Source organism: Urocampus carinirostris, chromosome 4 (assembly GCF_059441175.1).
Source record: "Urocampus carinirostris isolate Australia breed hairy pipefish chromosome 4, RoL_Ucar_1.0, whole genome shotgun sequence".
Classification (NCBI taxonomy): Eukaryota; Metazoa; Chordata; class Actinopteri; order Syngnathiformes; family Syngnathidae; genus Urocampus; species Urocampus carinirostris.
In genome coordinates, this window is record NC_142352.1 from 1,995,547 (window position 1) to 2,017,571 (window position 22,025).

Genomic DNA, 22,025 nt, shown 5'->3' on the forward strand with positions numbered 1-22,025 from the left:
ACGTGGAAAAAAAACCCCAAAAACAGGCAGGGGGAGTATAAACCACGGTTCCTGGTGAAATACAAGCACCATTTAGAGACGTAACCTGAAAACTTCGTAGACCGGGGACGCTGTAACCCGGGGTTTCTACCATACTAGATCCAAATACATCAAAAGTTTGTAAGATAGGAACTCTATATTGAGGTGTGAAAAAAACATCGGATTCCACATCGTAACAGGAACTTATCGTAATTTAGAGACGTAACATGAAAACTTCGTAGACCGGGGACGCTGTAACCCGGGGTTTCTACCATACTAGATCTAAATACATCAAAAGTTTGTAAGACAGGAACGCTGTATCCAGGTGCGAAAAAACATGGTAACGTGAACTTATCGTAATTTAGAGACGTAACATGAAAACTTCGTAGACCGGGGACGCTGTAACCCGTGGTTATACTCCCCCCTGCCTGTTTTTGGGGTTTTTTTTCCACGTAGGTGAGTGTTTATATAGTTTCTACCATACTAGATCCAAATACGTAAAAATATTGTAAGATAGGGACGCTGTATCGAGGTAGAAAAAAACATCGGATTCCACATGGTAACAGGAACTTATCGTAGGATAGGGACGTAACATGAAAACTTCGTAGACCGGGGACGCTGTAACCCGGGGTTTCTACCATACTAGATCTAAATACATCAAAAGTTTGTAAGACAGGAACGCTGTATCGAGGTGCGAAAAAACATCGGATTCCACATGGTAACAGGAACTTATCGTAATTTAGAGACGTAACATGAAAACTTCGTAGACTGGGGACGCTGTAACCCGGGGTTTCTACCATACTCGATCCAAATACGTAAAAATATTGTAAGATAGGGACGCTGTATCGAGGTAGAAAAAACATGGTAACGGGAACTTATCGTAATTTAGAGACGTAACATGAAAACTTCGTAGACCCGGGACGCCGTAACCCGAGGTACTCCCGTACGAAATCAAAACAGGAAAAAAGCCACCCCGTGAAACCGAAACTTCACGAATAAACAACTCGGATCGCATAAATCAAAGCGAAAGAAAACTAACTTGTAGCGCTCGAAAATCTTCAATCCGCAACGTAAGGCAAAACAAAGGTCAGTGAACGCACCGTGACCTTATTAAGCCGGGAAAACATCCAAGAGAAGACCGGAAAAAAAACCTGGCTCTTGAAAACAACGTCATCTTTGTTTAAAAAAAAAAAAAAAGAAAGATAAAAACTTTCGACTTCAAGCACGGAGGGGCAGGCCGCCATCTTGGATGGATTGATGTTCCGACGGTGACTCGCTAATCAAACGGCCGATTTCTTGTTTTGCGCTTGAAGGCACCGTAATTGAAACACACCGACATTACGAAGTCATTACTCCATTGGGGAAAAAAGACAAAAGTAGCGAAAGAATTTGCTCCATTCAAACTACCGTCATTCATTTTTTATCCACAGGAAAAAAAAAATGTCTTCTGCGCCGCAGGAAGTTACCAAAAATGCACTTTATTGCTCACTATCTTCCGAGCATTCTTCATTGCGAGTGTTCACTGCTCAAATGAGACCAAACCTGACATTATAAACATTTTTGGCTGCAAGCACTCAATGATTAAAATAAAACAGCCTTTCCAGTACAAGCATTCTTTGTTGAAAAAATTAATTGAAAAAAGAACTAGCATTATTTACTGCAAATGCCTAAAATAGAACAAACCTGACATTATAAATATTCTTCACTGCAAGCACTCAATAATTAAAATAAAACAACCTTTCCATTATAGTACAAGAATTCTTTATTGAAAGCATTCAGTGAAAAAAAGAACAACCCTGACATTATAAGCATTATTTACTGCAAATGCCTAAAATAGAACAACCCTGACCTTATAAACATTCTTGGCTGCAAGCACTTAATGATCAAAATAAAACAATATTTCCAGTACAAGCATTCTTTATCGAAAGCATTCAGTGAAAAAAGAACAACCCTAACATTATAGGCATTATTTACTGCAGATGCCTAAAATAGAACAAACCTGACCTTATAAACATTCTTCGCTGCAAGCACTCAATGATTAAAATAAAACAACCTTTCCAGTACAAGCATTCTTTATTGAAAGAATTCAATGAAAAAAAGAACAACCCTAACATTATAAGCATTATTTACTGCAAATGCCTAAAATAGAACAAACCTGACCTTATAAACATTCTTCGCTGCAAGCACTCAATGATTAAAATAAAACAACCTTTCCAGTCCAAGCATTCTTTATTGAAAGAATTCAGTGAAAAAAGAACAACCCTAACATTACAAGCTTTCTTTAGTGCAAATGCCTAAAATAGAACAAACCTGACATTATAAACCTTAATTGCTGAAAGCACTCTATGATTGAAATAGAAAAACCTTTCCAGTACAAGCATTCTTTATCGAAAGAATTCAATGAAAAAAAGAACAACCCTGACATTATAAGCATTATTTACTGCAAATGCCTAAAATAGAACAACCCTGACCTTATAAACATTCTTGGCTGCAAGCACTTAATGATCACAATAAAACAATATTTCCAGTACAAGCATTGTTTATTGAAAGCATTCAGTGAAAAAAAGAACAACCCTGACATTATAAGCATTATTTACTGCAAATGCTTAAAATAGAACAACCCTGAAATTATGAGATTGTTGATTGCAGGCACTCATTGGTCAAAATTGAACAACATTGGCGGTATGAGCATTCTTCATCGCAAGCATTCAGTATTCAAATTAGAACCACCCTGAAATTATGAGATTTTTTATTGATTAATGGTCAAAAATATGAACAACCTTGGCAGTAAAATTATTTTATCTATTTATCTATGTCTCGATTTCTCTATCTATCTCTCTATCCCTCTATCTTTCTATTTTTCTCTCTCTCTCTCTCTCTCTCTCTCTCTCTCTCTATCACTCCCTCTATCTATTCTATGGTATCTATTCTATCTATCTATCTATCTATCTATTCCATGGTATCTATCTATTCTATCTATCTATTCCATGGTGTCTATCTATTCTATTTTATGGTATCTATCTATTTTATCCATCTATCTATCTATCTATCTATCTATCTACCTATCTATCTATCTATCTATCTATATTTTTTTCCCACTATATTGATGTTTATATCTATCTATGGTATATATCTATGGTATCTATCTTATCTACTGTATCTATCTATCTATCTATTCCATGATATCTATCTATCTATCTATCTATTCCATGGTATCTATCTATCTCTCTATTCCATGGTATCTATATATCTATCTATCTATTCTATCTACCTATCCATTCTATGGTATCTATTCTATGGTATCTATTCTATCTATTATATGGTATCTATCTATTCTATTTTATGGTATCTATCTATTTTATCTATCTTATCTATCCATCTCTATGTTTCTATCTTTATTGATGTTTCTGTCTATCTATCTATGGTATCTATCTATGGTATCTATCTTATCCATCTATCTATTCTATCTATCTATTCTATCTATTCCATGGTATCTATATATCTATATATCTATCTATTCTATGGTATCTATTCTATGGTATCTATTCTATGCTATCTATCTATTCAATCTATCTATTCTATGATATCTATTCTATGGTATCTATCTATTCTATCTATCTATTCTATGGTATCTATCTATGGTATCTATCTATTCTATCTATCTATTCCATGGTATCTATATATCTATCTATCCTATGGTATCTTTTCTATGGTATCTATTCTATGGTATCTATCTATTCAATCTATCTATTCTATGATATCTATCTATTCTATTCTATGGTATCTATCTATTATATCTATCTATTCTATGGTATCTATCTATTCTATCTATCCTATGGTATCTATCCATTCTATCTATCTATTCTATGGTATCTATCTATTCTATCTATCTATTCTATCTATCTATTCCATGGTATCTATATATCTATCTATCCTATGGTATTTATTCCATGGTATCTATTCTATGGTATCTATCTAGACATCTATCTTTTCTATGGTATCTATGTATGGTATCTATCTATTCTATGGTATCTATCTATGGTATCTACCTATCTATTTAAAAGATAAGAAACGCTTTTAAAGGAGGTTTGAAAGGATTCCTCATGCGACCCAGGATGCGCTTAATACGCTAAAGCGGACCAAGTCAACTCCGAGTACGATTCCCAGCCAATCGGCTGCTCTCCGTCAGATAGCGTCTTTTGCGAAAAAAAAGAAGAAAAAATCCAAATAGAATGCTTCTCTGTCGCCGCGAGCTCCGTTTTAATTGTCGCAGTGGAGCCGGGAGTCACGGCGGCGAAGCTTTTTATAATTGCGTCCTGCCTTTAGCACCGTCGTCAAAACGGAGGATTTTTTTTTTGCGATTAATGCCAGGAGAGATAAGACGGAAACACACAAAAATAAATAAAAAACACGTAGAGCTCGTTATATCAAATATGCAATCTGTCGGACCGTTTCCCGCTTCAAGGTGGCGCTCTCGAGCTGCTTTTTGACAGGAAATACTCCAGTTTTCGGTTTGGAGACCCTTCAAAATAAAGCTTTTATGTCGGGGGGTCTCCCAGTCGATGGAAGCCTCGGAAGCCAGATTGGGTTATCCACAAAATAAAAGGTTCCGCTCTTCTTAAAGGGACAGTGTTTGATATGTGTCCACTAGATGTCGCTGTCATGTGTCGTGCAACCAAAAATGAGTCCAAAGAAGAAATAAAAACTAGACTGAAGGGGAGCAAAAAGCAGCAAAGAAGGACGAAAGTAAGGAAAAACTTGTTTTTTTTTAAATAATAAAAACGAGGGGAGAAGTAACAAGAAAGAGAGGGAAAGAAGAGAAACGGGAATAAAAACAAAAGGAGAGCAAAGTAAAAAATAAAGAAAAATAAATGGAGAAAAAAGAATCAAAGAAAGAAAGGAATGAGAATTTTTTTTTATTTTCTTCTTTTAATTTCATTTTTTTCTTTGTTGCCCTTTCATTTTTATTTCTTTTATTTTTTCTGTCCTTTTTCTTTTCATTTTTATGTTCTTTTTTCTTCTCATTTTTCTGTTCTTTTTTATGTCCTTTTGTTCATTCTTTTTTTCTGTCCTTTTTATGTCCTTTTATCTGTCCTTTTTCTTTTCATTTTTCATTTTTTTCTGTTCTTTTTTTCTGTCCCTTTTTCATTTTTCTGTTCATTTGTTCTGTACTTTTTTCTTTTCATTTTTATGTCCTTTTTCTTTCCTTTTTCTTAGGTTCCATGTCCTTTTTTCATTCTTTTTTTCTGTCCTTTTTTCTTTTCATTTTTCATTTTTTTCTGTTCTTTTTTTCTGTCCCTTTTTTCATTTTTCAGTTCTTTTTTCTGTCCTTTTTTCTGTCCTTTTTTTCTGTTCTTTTTTTCTGTCCTTTTCTTTCCTTTTTTTCCATTTTTCTGTTCTTTTTTTCTGTCCCTTTTCTGTCCTTTTTCTTCATTTTTCTGTTCTTTTTTCTGTCATTTTTTCTCTTAATTTTCTGTTCCCTTTTCTGTCCTTTTTTTCTTTTTTTTCTGTTCTTTTTTCTGTCCTTTTTTCTGTCCCTTTTTTCTTCATTTTTCAGTTTTTTTCTGTTCTTTCTGTCCTTTTTTCTTTTCATTTCTGCCTTTCTGTCAGTCTCGCTCGTGTTCGAAAGCCCCAATTTTTACTATTTTAGCTTTCTGGTGCACACTGTGGATTTTCTTGACGCGGCTTATATGAATGAAAAACCAGCCAACTCTTTGTTTTCTTTCTTTTTTTTCTTCCCTGCGCGTAGCACTCGAGTTTGACGTTATGAAAAGCGATGGAGAAAAGTACGAAAGGTGACGCGAAAGGAGCTTGTTAAAAGGGCTGGAGTGCTTTTCAGACCTATCGACGCGACCGGGTGAGCGGGGGGCCGAGGCTTTCGCAAAAGGCTTTGAATGGCGCGCTGAAAGCGCCGAAGGCGAGAGTCACGAGAGTTAATAAGCCCTTCGCCACCTTAGAGCCTGGCTTTTACGAGGCGTTTGTCTCCTTTCACTGCGAAAAGTGTTAAGGTTCTGAGATCTTCTCTTCTATTCCGAGTCTGTTTTTGTACTTTAGCACTCGCCCACGACAAATTTTTCAGCAATTCAAATAAAAATAGACAAATTCCGCGGCGACTAAGAGTCAGGGCTGAGCTCTGACATGTAGTCGCTAATATCTACTGATTAGCATCTACTCGTTAGCATCTGCCCGTTAGCATCTACTCTTTAGCATCTAGCCATTAGCATCTACTTGTTAGGATCTACCCGTTAGCATAGACTTTTTAGCATCTAGCTGTTGGCATCTACTCGTTAGAATCTACCCGTTAGCATCTACTCGTTAGCACTTAAACGTTAATATGAGACATTAGCAAGTAGCCAGTAGCATAACTCGTTATTGCTCACTCACTAGCATGTAGCTATTAGCATGACTCGTTAGCATCTACTCCTTAGCATTTCAACGTTATTAATACTCATTAGCAAGTAGCCAGGAGCATGACTCGTTATCGTCTACTCACTAGCATGTAGAATGACTCATTAGCATCTACCTGTTAGCATCTACTCTTTAGCATCTAGCCATTAGCATCTACTCGTTAGAATGCACACGTTAGTATCTACTCTTTAGCATCTAGCCGTTAGCATCTACTTGTTAGCATTCAAACGTTAATATGAGACATTAGCAAGTAGCCAGGAGCATAGCTCGTTATCATCTACTCACTAGCATTAAGCTGTTTGCAGGACTCATTAGCATCTACTCGTTAGCATCTACTCCTTAGCATTTCAACGTTCTTATGACTCATTAGCAAGTAGCCAGGAGCATGACTCGTTATCGTCTACTCACTAGCATGTAGCTCTTAGAATGACTCATTAGCATCTACCTGTTAGCATCTACTCTTTAGCATCTAGCCTTTAACATCTGCATGTTAGAATCTACCTGTTAGCTTATACTCTTTAGCATCTAGCCGTTCGCATCTACTCGTTAGCATCTACTCTTTAGCATCTGGCTGTCAGCATCTACTCTTTAGCATTTCAACGTTATGATGACTCATTAGCAAGTAGCCGGGAGCATGACTCGTTATTGTCTAATCACTAGCATGTAGCTCTTGGAATGACTCATTAGCATCTACCCGTTAGCATCTACTCTTTAGCATCTTGCCGTTAGCATCTACTTGTTAGCATTCAAACGTTAATATGAGACATTAGCAAGTAGCCAGGAGCATAACTTGTTATCATCTACTCACTATTGTTATTGTTTCTCGCTTTCGCTCTCGCTCTCTCTCTCTCTCTCTCTCTCTCTCTCTCTCTCTCTCTCTTTTTTTCCCCTACTTGCTTGCATTCTTTCTTTCCTTCTTTCTTGCTTTCTTTCTATTTCTGTCTCTCAGACAGTCTCTATCTCTCTCTCTCTCTGTTTCTCTCTCTCTGTCTGTCAGTCATTCTTGCTTTCTTTCTCTCTTTCTTTTCTCTCTTTCTTTTCTTTCTTTCTTTTCTTTCTTTCTTTTCTTTCTTTGTTTATTTTCTTTGTTTCTGTCTCTCTTTCGCTTTTTCTCTCCTTCTTTCTTTTCTTTTTCTTTTCTTTCTTTCTTTTCTTTCTTTCTTTGTTTATTTTCTTTGTTTCTGTCTCTTTCTCTTTTTCTCTCCTTCTTTCTTTTCTTTCTTTCTTTTCTTTCTTTCTTTTCTTTTCTCTCTTTCTTTTCTTTCTTTGTTTTCTTTCTTTGTTTCTTTTCTTTGTTTCTGTCTCTCTTTCTCTTTTTCTCTCCTTCTTTCTTTTCTTTTTCTTTTCTTTCTTTCTTTTCTTTCTTTCTTTGTTTATTTTCTTTGTTTCTGTCTCTTTCTCTTTTTCTCTCCTTCTTTCTTTTCTTTCTTTGTTTTCTTTCTTTGTTTCTTTTTTTTGTTTCTGTCTCTCTTTCTCTTTTTCTCTCCTTCTTTCTTTTCTTTTTCTTTTCTTTCTTTCTTTTCTTTCTTTCTTTGTTTATTTTCTTTGTTTCTGTCTCTTTCTCTTTTTCTCTCCTTCTTTCTTTTCTTTCTTTCTTTTCTTTCTTTCTTTTCTTTTCTCTCTTTCTTTTCTTTCTTTGTTTTCTTTCTTTGTTTCTTTTCTTTGTTTCTGTCTCTCTTTCTCTTTTTCTCTCCTTCTCTCCTTTCTTTCTCTCCTTCTTAATATACTCGTCCAGCCCTCGTGAGAAGGTTTTTTTTTTTCTACCACGGCCCTTGAAATAAACCACCAAGAAAGGAAAACCAAAATACATAAAGAGATGACGGATGGGGGGCCACCAGTGTGGACTCGCCCAAGACGCACCAGAGGAAAGGGTGCCCCCACCACCTCTGGCGAGGCACATCATTGTATTTGGGGTTTTTGGTTCCACGCTGAAAGAAGTCTTATTTCGAAAGAAAGAAGAAGAAGGCAATAATGATAGTAAACGAGGACACAGGGAAAGTGTTTTTAGAGAAGACGAGGAAGAATAAAAAGAGTGAAGCGCAGCATGAGACGAAATGTCTTGAAAGGTGCTACCAATTGAATTAATTGTTATAAATATTGCAGTAATAAATAAATCAAGGAATTGATGTCATATTTATTGATGTAAACGAGAAAAACAAGGCTAGTAATCACAATGTTTGTTGTGACAACGAGGAAGAATAAAAAGAGTGAAGCGCAGGATTAAACTAAATGTCTTTAAATGTGCCGACCAATTAAATTAATCGTTATAAATATTGCAGTAATGAATAAATCAAGGAATTGATGTCATATTTATTGATGTAAACGAGAAAAATAAGGCTAGTAATCACAATGTTTGTCGTGACAACGAGGAAGAATAAAAAGAGTGAAGCGCAGGATTAAACTAAATGTCTTGAAAGGTGCTACCAATTGAATTAATTGTTATAAATATTGCAGTAATAAATAAATCAAGGAATTGATGTCATATTTATTGATGTAAACAAGAAAAATAAGGCGAGTAATCACAATGTTTGTCGTGACAACGAGGAAGAATAAAAAGAGTGAAGCGCAGAATTAAACTAAATGTCTTGAAAAGGTGTTACCAATGAAATAGGTTATTCTAAATATCGCAGCAAATAAATAAATACATTAATTGATTTATATTTATCGACATAAACAAAAATAGTCCGTGATCACATTAGAAAAGGCAGAGGGGAATGGAAGAAGAATACAAATATTGAACTACCGAAAGGAGTTGTGGGATTTAATGCTGACACGGTGGCAGAAGGGTTTTTTTTTTTGTTGACGTGCGGCCCGCAATTTCTTGCGCTAGCGCTAGCGGGCGGCTCGGCAACACTTCATTAACTTTTAATTTCCCATTTGAGTAGCTCTCTCTCGCTCCCTCTCTCGCTCTCGCACTCTCGCAAAGAAAGAATAACCGTGCTGCCGCGCTACGGCAACAAACATCGACAATTTCCTCGTTTTCCTTTTCCACCCCGCGATTCAAATCAAGCGCACCCCGAAAACTATATAGCATTTCTCCCTTTCCCCTAATAAAGGACAGAAGACAAAATGCTCCTCGTGGATTATTAAGGTACTGCAGTGGTGGTTAGCACGTTCGCCTGACATGCGAGAGGTCCCTCGTTCGAGACCGCTCGGAAATATATGTGTGCTCGGAGAGGGATAGTGGCCATTCAGACACCTTTTACTTTTTTCCATTGTTTCTCTCTCTAGCCACTCATGTCGCTGAGTTCTTAGATTGACCAATATTTTACTTTTTTTTACCACTGTTTCCTTCTCTAACAACTCATATAGCTGACTTTTGGCCATTCAGACACCTTTTACTTTTTTCCATTGTTTCTCTCTCTAGCCACTCATGTCGCTGACTTCCAAGATTCTCGAAGAAGTCACATCGCTGACTTTTGGCCATACAGACACCTTTTGCTTTTTTCCATTGTTTCTCTCTCTAGCCATTCATGTCGCTGAGTTCTAAGATTGACCGATATTAGACTTTTTTCACCACTGTTTCCTTCTCTTACAACTCATATAGCTGACTTTAGGCCATTCAGACACCTTGTACTTTTTTCCATTGTTTCTCTCTCTAGCATTTTATGTCGCTGAGTTCTAAGATTGACCAATATTATACTTTTTTTACCACTGTTTCCTTCTCTAACAACTCGTATAGCTGACTTTTGGCCATTCAGACACCTTTTACTTTTTTCCATTGTTTCTCTCTCTAGCCACTCATGTCGCTGACTTCCAAGATTTAGTCATCTTATCCATTTATACCACTGTTTCCATCTCTAACTACTGAGATGGCTGACTTTTGGTGATTCAGACACCTTGTACGTTTTTCTAATGTTTCTCTTTCTAGCCATTTATGTCACTGAGTTCCAAGATTGACCAATTTTATACTTTTTTTTAACCAATGTTTCTCTATCTAACAACTCATATAGCTGACTTTTGGCCATTCAGACGCCTTGTACTTTTTTCCATTGTTTCTCTCTCTAGCCGTTCATGTGGCTAAGTTCCATGATTCAGTCATCTTATCCATTTATACCATCGTTTCCATCTCTAACTACTGGAATGGCTGACTTTTGGCGATTCAGCCACCTTGTACGTTTTTCTAATGTTTCTCTCTCTAGCCGTTCATGTGGTTAAGTTCCATGATTCAGTCATCTTATCCATTTATACCACTGTTTCCATCTCTAACTACAGAGATGGCTGACTTTCATTCAGACATCTTGTACGTTTTTCCCAATGTTTCTCTCTCAAGCCATTCATGTTGCTGACGATTTAGCAATATTATACTTTTTTTACCACTGTTTCCTTCTCTAACAACTCATATAGCTGACTTTTGGCTTTTCAGACACATTTTACTTTTTTTTCCAATGTTTCTCTTTCTAGCCGTTCATGTGGCTCCATGGTTCAGTCATCTTATCCATTTATACCACTGTTTCCATCTCTAACTACTGAGGTCGCTGATTTTTGGCCATTCAAACACCTTGTTCGTTTTTCTAATGTTTCTCTCTCCAGCCATTCATGTCGCTGACGATTTAGCAATGTTATACTTTTTCTACCACCGCTTCTTTCTGTTAGATGTCACATCGCTGACCTTGGCCATTCAGATACCTTTTACTTTTTTCCATTGTTTCTCTCTCTAGCCATTCATGTGGCTAAGTTCCATGATTCAGTCATATTATCCATTTATGCCAGTGTTTCCATCTCCAACCACCGAGATGGCTGACCTTAGGCGATTCAGACACCTTTGACTTTTTTCCAATGTTTCTCTCTCTAGCTGTTCATTTGACTAATTTCCATCATTCAGTCATCTTATATATTTTTACCACTGTTTCCATCTCTAGCTACCGAGATGGCTGACTTTTGGCGATTCAGACACCTTGTAGTTTTTCTAATTTTTCTCTCTCTAGCCATTTATGGGGCTGACTTTTTTTCCACAGTTTCTCTTTCTACCCATTCATGTGACTGAGTTCCAAGATTTAGCAATGTTATGCTTTTTTCCAATGTTTCCTCCTCTAACAACTCATACGACTGACTTTTGGCTTGTCAGACACATTTTACTTTTTTTTTCCAATGTTTCTCTCTCTAGCCATTCATGTGACTGAGTTCCAAGATATACCGATCTTGTACTTTTTTTTTACCAATGTTTCCTCCTCTAACAACTCATATAGCTGACTTTTGGCTGTTCAGACAAATTTTACTTTTTTTCCAATGTTTCTCTCTCTAGCCATTCATGTCACTGAGTTCCAAGATTTACCAATGTTATACTTTTTTTACCACTGTTTCCATCTCTAACTACTTAGATGGCTGACTTTTGGCGATTCAGACACCTTGTACGTTTTTCTAAAGTTTCTCTCTCCAGCCTTTCATGTCGCTGACGATTTAGCAATATTATACTTTTTTTACCACTGTCTCCTTTTCTTACAACTCATATAGCAGACTTTTGACTCTTTAGACACCTTTTACTTTTTTTTCAATGTTTCTCTCTCTAGCCATTCATGTTACTGCGTTCCAAGATTTACCAATGTTCTACTTTTTTTTTTACCTCTGTTTCCATCTCTAACTACTTAAATGGCTGACTTTTGGCAAATCAGACACCTGGTACGTTTTTCCATTGTTTCTCTCTCTAGCCACTCATGTCACTGACTTCCAAGATTCTCGAAGAAATCACATCACTGACTTTTGGCCATTCAGACATCTTTTGCTTGTTTCCATCGTTTCTCTCTCTAGCCATTCATGTTACTGCGTTCCAAGATTTACCAATGTTCTACTTCTTTTCTACCTCTGTTTCCATCTCTAACTACTTAAATGGCTGACTTTTGGCAAATCAGACACCTGGTACGTTTTTCCATTGTTTCTCTCTCTAGCCAATGACGGTACGATCGTCAAAGGTTCATTTCAGCCGAGCTAGCGTGCGCTAATCATCCGGGATGTTCGGGATCCTAACGAGTGTCGGTTTGAGAGGAAAGCGGCTGACACTATTTCTCTCTGCCGCACTCAGAGCTGGTGGACGGAACCCCCACGGTGAAAATCAACCACGGTTCGGGCACGCTGGTCTTGCAGTTGCCAGGCAACGTCAACGTGGCCGACAGGAGATGGCATCGACTGGATGTCCGCAGCGACGGCAAGGTGGGATTCCCCCTCGCCACCATTCCCCCCGCAATGACGCTAGAGACCCCCAAAATACCAGGCGGGGGTCCCCGAGTGGAGTTTCCAGAAACACTATATCAGGGGTGTCAAACTCATTCGAACCCGGGGGCCACACCATAGAACAAACATTCTGTCGGGGGCCAGACGAGTAGATTAAAGAGAAAGAAAAAGAGAGAAAGGAATAAGAGAAAGAGGGAGGGAAAAGGAGAGAGGGCGGGACAAAGAAAGAGAGAGAGGGAGAGAGCCTGAGAAACAAAAGAGATAAAAAGTCGTGAGAGAGGGGGAAAAGAAAAAGAGAGGAGGAACGAAATCCAAAGAGAAATAGAAAGACAGAAGGAGAGAAAAGAGAAAAGAAAGCGCAAAGGGTGTAAGAGAGAAAGAAAAAGAGAAAAAAAGAAAAAAGGAAGTTAGAGCAAAAGAGGTTAAAAGACACCGAGAGAGAAAGAGACAGGGACAGAGAGTGGGAGAAAAGGGGTGGAAAAGAGAGACAGACAGAGAGAGAGAGAGAGGGTGAGAGAGAGGGAAAAGGAGAGGGCAGGACAAAGAAAAAAGAGGGAGAGAGCGTGAGAAACAAGAGATAAAAAGTTGTGAGAGAGGGGGAAAAGAAAGGGAGAGGAAGAAAGAAATCCAAAGAGAAATAGAAAGACAGAAGGAGAGAAAAGAAAGTGCAAAGGGTGTGAAGAGAGAAAGAAAAAGAGAAAAAAAGAAAAAAGGAAGTGAGAGCAAAAGAGGTTAAAGGACACAGAGAAAGAAAGAGACAGAGACACACAGAGAGTGAAAGAGAAGGGGACAGAGAGTGGGAGAAAAGGGATGGAAGAGAGAGAGAGAGAGAGAGAGAGAGAGAGAGAGAGAGAGAGAGAGAGAGAGAGAGAGAGAGAGAGAGAGAGAGAGAGAGAGAGAGAGAGAGAGAGAGAGAGAGAGAGAGAGAGAGAGAGAGAGAGAGAGAGAGAGAGAGAGAGAGAGAGAGATCCAAGTACAGTGTCTTTGTTTGAGGCACCTGGCTTTGGCAACATCAAGTTGACATATTTCAACCTGCAGCTCGTTTTTCTCTTGCGCTTTTCTGAGTGTTGTCTCGCGGTCCGGATTCAATTCCTTAGCGGGCCTGATCTGGCCCGCGGGCCGCCTGTTTGACACCGGTGTTCCAGTTGTAGACCTTGTAGTTCCGGTTCCCGCCGGAGGCTCCAGGACCAGATTTCTTTGCGTTTTTTTTCCTTTTTTAGAGTTTCCATCAGCAATATCAACAACTCGCTGCTCATTTGTGCAAATGCCAACAGCATTTATTATTTATTGTGTACTTCTGGTTTCCTTGGCAACACCGCCCCGGCTTTCGTTCCCGTCTTTAAAATTGTGAATTCCGTTTCCAGTCATTTTCTGGAAAGGGAAATTCCTCATTTAATCAGATGGCTTGTTACCTACACAGATCTAGAAACAAAACATGACAGTAAGACAATGCGTGATATTTCTAAGACGCTGGCTCTAACTGGACAAAACATGGAAGAGGTAATGCCGGAATCCCGTCTCCTACCTTAACAAAACATGAAAGGAACACGGGCACATGTGGATTGAACAACTATATAATTAATGTTTCAACACCAGCTCTAACAGAACAAAACATGCAATCAAGAGAATACAGAATATCTTGGAAGACTAACTACCCCTAACTGAACAAAACATGACAGTATGACAACCCACGATATTTCAACACCAGTTCTAACAAAACAAAACATGAAATCAAGGGAATTCAGGATATCTTGGAAGACGAATGACCCGTAACTGAACAAAACATGACAGTAAGACAACCCATGATATTTTAACACCAGCTCTAACAGAACAAAACATGAAATCAAGAGAATTCAGGATATCTTGGAAGACTAATGACCCGTAACTGAACAAAACATGACAGTAAGACAACCCATGATATTTCAACACCAGCTCTAACAGAACAAAACATGAAATCAAGAGAATTCGGGATACCTTGGAAGACTAATTACCTGTAACTGAACAAAACATGACAGTAAGACAACCCATGATATTTCAACACCAGCTCTAACAGAACAAAACATGAAATCAAGGGAATTCAGGATACCTTGGAAGACTAACTACCCCTAACTGAACAAAACATGACAGTATGACAACCCATGATATTTCAACACCAGATCTAACAGAACAAAACATGAAAACTAGAGAATTCACGTTATCTTGGAAGACCAATTACCTGTAACTGCACAATAATGACAGTAGGACATCCCATTCTATTTTTGGGACACCTGGCTCTAACTGAACGAAACATGGAACAGGCTATGTTGGTATCACGTCTCCTACCTGAACAAAACATGAGGGGGACACGGGCACATGTGGCTTGAGCAACTACATGTTTCAACACCAGCTCTAACAGAACAAAACATGAAATCAAGGGAATTCAGGATTTCTTGGAGACTAATTACCCGTAACTGCACAAAGCATGACAGTAACATTTAAGCCCGCTAAGGGCTTAAATCCGGCCCACGAGACAATGCTGAGGAAAGCACACGAGAAAAACGAGCTGCAGGTTGAAATATGTCTACTTAATCGCCAAAGCCAGGTGCCTTTCACAATGAGGCTGTTGTTGTATTTCTTTCTCTCTCGCTCTCTTTCTCTCTCTCTCTCTCTTTGTCTCTTTCTCTCTGTGTGTCTTTTTACCTTCTTTTGATCCATCTTCCTTTTTTCCTTTTTTTCTCTCTTTTTCCTCTCTTTCTCTCCTATTTCCTCTCTTTCTCTCTTTCAATTTCTTTCATTCTCTTTCTTCAATCCTCCGACTATTTCTCCCTTTCTCTTTCCTTGTCCCACACTCTCTTTTTCTCTCACTCTCTTTCTCTCTCTCTCTGTGTCTTTTTACCTTCTTTTAATCCGTCTTCTTTTTTCCTTTTTTTCTCTTTTTTCTCTCTTTCTCTCCTATTTCCTCTCCTTCTCTCTTTCTCTCTTTCGATTTCTTCATTGTCTTTCTTCCCCTCTCCCACTATTTCTCCCTTTCTTTCTTTCCTTGTCCCACACTCTCTTTTTCTCTCACTGTCTTTCTCTTATTTCTCTCTCTCTCTCTCTCTCTCTCTCTCCCTTGGTCTCTTTCTCTCTCTGTGTCTTTTTACCTTCTTTTGATCCGTCTTCCTTTTTTCCTTGTTTTCTTTTTTTCGCTTTCTCTCCTATTTCCTCTCTTTCTCTCTTTCAATTTCTTTCATTCTCTTTCTTCCCCTCTCCCACTATTTCTCCCTTTCTTTCTTTCCTTGTCCCACACTCTCTTTTTCTCTCACTGTCTTTCTCTTATTTCTCTCTCTCTTTCTCTCTCTCTCTCTTTGTCTCTTTCTCTCTGTGTATTTTTACCTTCTTTTGATCCATCTTCCTTTTTTCCTTTTTTTTCTCTCTTTTTCCTCTCTTTCTCTCCTATTTCCTCTCTTTCTCTCTTTCAATTTCTTTCATTCTCTTTCTTCAACCCTCCGACTATTTCTCCCTTTCTCTTTCCTTGTCCCACACTCTCTTTTTCTCTCACTCTCTTTCTCTCTCTCTCTGTGTCTTTTTACCTTCTTTTAATCCGTCTTCCTTTTTTCCTTTTTTTCCTCTTTTCTCTCTCTTTCTCTCCTATTTCCTCTCCTTCTCTCTTTCTCTCTTTCGATTTCTTCATTCTCTTTCTTCCCCTCTCCCACTATTTCTCCCTTTCTTTCTTTCCTTGTCCCACACTCTCTTTTTCTCTCACCGTCTTTCTCTTATTTCTCTCTCTCTCTCTCTCTCTCTCTCTTGGTCTCTTTCTCTCTCTGTGTCTTTTTACCTTCTTTTGATCCGTCTTCCTTTTTTCCTTGTTTTCTTTTTTTCGCTTTCTCTCCTATTTCCTCTCTTTCTCTCTTTCAATTTCTTTCATTCTCTTTCTTCCCCTCTCCCACTATTTCTCCCTTTCTCTCTTTCCTTGTCCCACACTCTCTTTTTCTCTCACTCTTTCTCTTACTTCTTTTTTTTTTCTTTGACACCCCTGCTTTAGACGGGATCGTGCAAAACAGTATCGGTGTCGGAACGGAATTCCATTATCGCCGATCAAGCCCGACAGATGTTCCCTTTCCTTGTTTTTTTTTCTATTTTTGTGGGTGTCTTTGATGTTTTTTTTTTATTTTATTTTTTGCTTCGATTTCGTCGTTTGGCTCCAAAACGTTTTCTAATTTCCCACGGACTTGAAAGCATCAAAGAAAGCTCTTTATCAGCACAAACCAAGCGCTCCTGATTTGGCTAGCATTAGCACGGAGGCCGCGTGGGCGCTAGCTAGCTGGATTAGCTTCGGAAAATACCTCAATGACGTAAAATGAATATTCGAATAAACAAATTAACATATGCAATAGCCAGGATTTGTTTTTCTTTATAGTCCAGAGAAAATATTAAAGCCCCAGTGTGTATGATTTAACCATTCCTGGTACTGTGACAAATAATTCATTCATTCAAATAAAACACTCTTTGTCGGACGAATCACCGAAAACACATGTTCTATATCATAAACATGATTTTAAGTTTTGAAATGTGACTACACAACGCTGACATATTTAGCTTATTTTTCCACTGTTTCCTTCTCTAGCCACTCACCCTAGTCACCTGCCTGCAGGTTACGTCACACAGATAGCCAGGATTGTTATTTTTTAGCCGGTCCTGCTTCGTCATTCGTGTCACTCGCCTACTGGAGCGTTCTTTCAACCGAATGACTTCCGAATTTCATGGATTGGACACTGTTTCCTTCTCTAGCCACTCATCGTAGTCACTTGCCTGCAGGCTACATCACACCGATAGCCAGAATTGTTATTTTTTAGCCGGTCCTGCTTCGTCATTCGTTGTTACTCGCCTACTAGAGCGTTCATTGAACCGAATGACTTCCGAAATTCGGGCATTGGACACATTTTTTCACTGTTTCCCCCTCTAGCCACTGATCTTTGCCTCTTGGCTGCAGGCTAAGGCTAGCCGCTATTGTTATTGTTAGCTGTTCTGGTCATGATCTCCCAGTGTCAATCACCTTCCACAGGCGGTTATGTTGCTGAGGTACATGATTCTAGTTCTAGCACTTGTTTCCACTGTTTCCTTCTCTAGCCACTCATCGTAGTCACTTGCCTGCAGGCTACGTCGCACTGATAGCCAGGTTTGATATTTTTAGCTGGTCCTGCTTTGTCATTCGTTGTTACTCGCCTACTAGAGCCTTCATTCAACCGAATGACTTCCGAAATTCAGACATCGGACACATTTTTTCACTGTTTCCTCCTCTAGCCACTGATCTTTGCCTCTTGGCTGCAGGCTAAGGTTAGCCGCTATTGTTATTGTTAGCTGTTCCGGTCATGATCTCCCAATGTCAATCACCTTCAACAGGCGGTTATGTTGATGAGTTGCATGATTCTAGCATCTGGCACTTGTTTCCACTGTTTCCTTTTCTAGTCAGTCATGTTGCTGTAACACACTATCATTACTCTTAGCAGCTCCCGCTTCATTCTTCAGTGTCACTTTCCTTCCACATCTGCTCTTTCAAACACTGGCAAGTTTCTTGATCCAGGGATTTTGCTATTTTTTTTGACTGTTTCCTTCTCAAGTCACCCACTTAAGTCACTTGGCTGCAGGATAGGACTCGCCTCCAGCAGCTTATGTTATTATTAGCCGTTCCTGCTTCGTCGTCCAGTGTGACTTGCCTTTTCCAGCTGGTCTTGCAAGCAAACGTCACTGAGTTCTATGATTCAGGCATCTGGTGCTTTTTTTCACGATTTTCTTCTCTAGCCAAGCACTTTAGCAATTTTGTTGCAGGTTTAGGCTCACCAAAATGATTAGCCGTTCCGCCTTCATCAGTCAGTGTGACTTGTCTTTTGCAGCTGGTCTCGCAAGTAAATGTCCATGAGTTCCATGATTCAGGCATCTGGTGCTTTTTCACTATTTTCTTCTCTAGCCAAGCACCTTAGCCTTTTTGTTTCAGGTTAAGGCTGAAATTAATGGCCGTTCCTCCTTTGTCGTACAGTGTGACTTGCCTTCTGCATCTGGTCTCGAAAGTAAACGTCACTGAGTTCTGTGATTTAGCCATCTGGTGCTTTTTTGTCCACGATTTTCTTCTCTAGCCAAGCACCGTAGCCAGTTTGCTGCAGGTTAAGGCTCACCACAATTATTAGCCGTTCCTCCTTCGTCGTACAGTGTGACTTGCCATTTACATCTGGTCTCGCAAGCAAACGTCACTGAGTTCCGTGATTCAGGCATCTGGTGCTTTTTTCCACAATTTTCTTCTCTAGCCAAGCACCTTAGCCAGTTTATTGCAGGTGAAAGCTCACCCCTATTGTTATTGTTTGCTGTGCGGTTTCGCCCTTCAGTGTCACTTGCCCTGTATAGCTGCCCTGTATAGGCATCTGCTTTTTTTTCCACTGTTTCCTTACATAGCCACTCATGTTAGCCACTTAGCTTGCCATCGTTATTGCTAGCTGCTCCTACTTTGTCCTTCAGTGTCAATCACTTTCCGCGGCAAGGGAACATCCCCGAGTTCCTCGATTCAGGCGGCCATTTTGCGATGTTCCCTTTTCTAACGACGTTTATTCTGAAATGTTAACTTTTTTTTTTTTTCGTTTTTTAAAATTTCCTGCAGGACGTTCGCTTCACTTTGGATCGTTGCGCAGGAGCGGCAGTGGTGGAAATGGAAGGACTGGGAAGTTGGCTGACCACCGAGGACCACTCCTCGTGCGAAGTCACCGGAACCACGCCCAACACCGATCGGTACGGTATATCATAATAATGATAATAATAGAAATACATTTCTTCAATTTTATGTAAAAGAATAGATGTCTCGGTGGTAGGGATGCAGGTGAACTGTTTTCCGATACCGATACCGTCCTGCTTTTCAGGCTAATCTAGATACCGATAACTGTTACGGTAGACTCTACATTTCGACTGTTTGTATTTACCGTATTTTCCGCACTATAAGGCGCACCTAAAAGCCTTTATTTTTTTCAAAAGCTGACCATGCGCCTTATAATACAGTGCGCCTTATATGTGGATTAATATTAAGTCGCAAAGTCTTCCAACTAACTTGCAGCCGCCGACTCGATTTTTCCCCGAACGTGGAGTAGAAGTGTGAATTTCCCTACAGGGGATGAATAAAGTTATCTATCTATCTATCTCATGCTTTCTAACTATCTCATCCTTTCTAACTATTTCTATATATATTTCTATATCTATTTCTATATCTATCTCTATCTATTTCTATCTCTATATATCCCTATAACTATTTCTATATCTATCTATATCTACCTCTATATATCTATCTATCTCTCATCTATCTATCGATCTATCCCTCCATCTATCTATCTATCTATCTATATCTCCATGTATCTATCTAATCTCTATATCTATCTCTATATATCCCTATGTCTATTTCTATCTCTATCTATCTATCTCTATCTAACTATCTCTATATATATTTCTATCTATCTATCTATCTATCATCTATATATTTCTATCTATCTATCTCCATATCGATTTCTATATCTATCTCTATATATTCCTATATCGATTTCTATATCTATCTCTATCTATCTACCTCTATCTATCTCTATCCATCTATCTCTATATCTATTTCTATCTATCTATCTCTATCTATTTAGCTCTATATCTCATATCGATTTTTATATCTCTATATCTATCTCTATATATCCCTATATCTATTTCTATCTATCTATCTATCTCTATCCATCTATCTATCTATCTATCTATATCTCTATCTATCTATCTCTCCATCTCTATATCTATCTCTATATCTATATCTATATATCCCTATATCTATTTCTATCTCTATCAATCTATATCTATCCATCTATCTATCTCCATATCGATTTCTATATCTATCTCTATATATCCCTATATCGAGTTCTATATCCATCTCTATCTATCTACCTCTATCTATCTCTATATCTATTTTTATCTATCTATCTCTATCCATCTATCTCCATATCGATTTTTATATCTATATCTATCTCTGTATATCCCTATATCTATTTCTATCTATCCATCTATCTATATCTAACTATCTATCTATCTCTATATCTCTCTATCTATCTATCTATCTATCTTTATATCGATTTCTATATATATCTATATATCCCTATATCTATTTCTATATCTATCTATCTATCTATCAGTGTACTTAGCGCAGAATTGTGTGTTTCGGCTGAACTGCGCAGTTTGGGCTTTATTTGGGGCGGAGTCACTCAAATCAAGTGCCCATTTTGGCGACCTGAAGCTCATGAAAGTGAAAGTGAGCAAATTGGCACAGAAAAGTCAAGTATATACTGCAGATGACAAGATGCAAATAGTGAAATATTTGTTCGAAAAGCAGAAAGAAAGTTTGAAAAGCGTGTAAGCTATTGGCAAGAAACAGAAATGATGTCTGACATGAGGGAGGCGGGAAAAGGAATCCCCGCGTCTTTTACGCCAACACCGAGGATTAAGATTTCTTTGGATGAAGTGATCTGGTGTTAAACTGATAGTTTGGTAAGGATTCTATTTATTTAAATAGTTACTTGAGTAAAAGTTAGTGCATTCGGTCCAGATTCTCCATGAAGGTGTTAGGAATTTAATTATTAAAATGTAGCGTTTACCAAATTGTTCGAATGAGTTATCTGACTCCATTAACCAAACACAACCTGCATTCTCCTAACAATGCGCGCTCGTTTTTTGATGGAAAAGCTGGACAAGGGACCGGCATTTCCACAAGGGGGCAGATTTAATTTCTTAAATAATTTAACTAAGTGAACTCCATCGAATTCATGGCAAAATTTGTGTCGCTCGAGTCTCCGTCAAGCCTGCTCTCTCGATCTTCTCGCTTTCCTCCTCTTCCCACATTTTTTCCACAAGCTGGTGTGCCGGCTCCTCCCATAGGCGTGCCAGGAAAACCCCCACGTGGGTCCACCCCCTCGCCTCAATATCTGGAGAAACTCAAAACAACACCGAGCGTTTCTCAAAACAATGCCTGGCGTCCTTCGTCAGAGTTCTGTTATCAAAATTCCCCGGCCAAAACATTCCGCATTTGGAACGGCGTGAGCTGTCATTGAACTTCAGCCTACCCGGTGAAAATCTTCATTGCACTCGATAAATGTAACTTGTATTTAATCGTATAAAATCCTTTATAGTAAAATGTGTAAAATCCTTCAATGGGGAAAAATGTATGAAAATTTCGAGAGAGAAGCCTGCCCGGTTCGACTTTAATGTTTGACATTATATAAAATCATTCATAGTAAAATGTATAAAATCCTTCAATGGGGAAAAATATATGAAAATGTCGAGAGAGAAGCCTACCTGGTGAAAATCTTCATTGCATTCAATGAATGTAACTTGTATTTAATCGTATAAAATCCTTTATAGTAAAATGTGTAAAATCTTTCAATGGGGAAAAATATATGAAAATGTCAAGAGAG

General features: G+C 38.4%; 1 protein-coding gene across 1 annotated transcript in view; it reads left to right on the forward strand.

Moving 5' to 3' along the window:
* Positions 1 to 22,025, forward strand: part of LOC148366663 (neural-cadherin) — a 345,561-nt gene that overhangs the window by 274,248 nt on the left and 49,288 nt on the right. The window contains exons 29-30 of the mRNA XM_088333456.1: positions 12,446 to 12,573; positions 19,202 to 19,329. Of these exons, the coding sequence (XP_088189582.1) occupies positions 12,446 to 12,573; positions 19,202 to 19,329 (256 nt within the window). The remainder of the gene's footprint in view (positions 1 to 12,445; positions 12,574 to 19,201; positions 19,330 to 22,025) is intronic.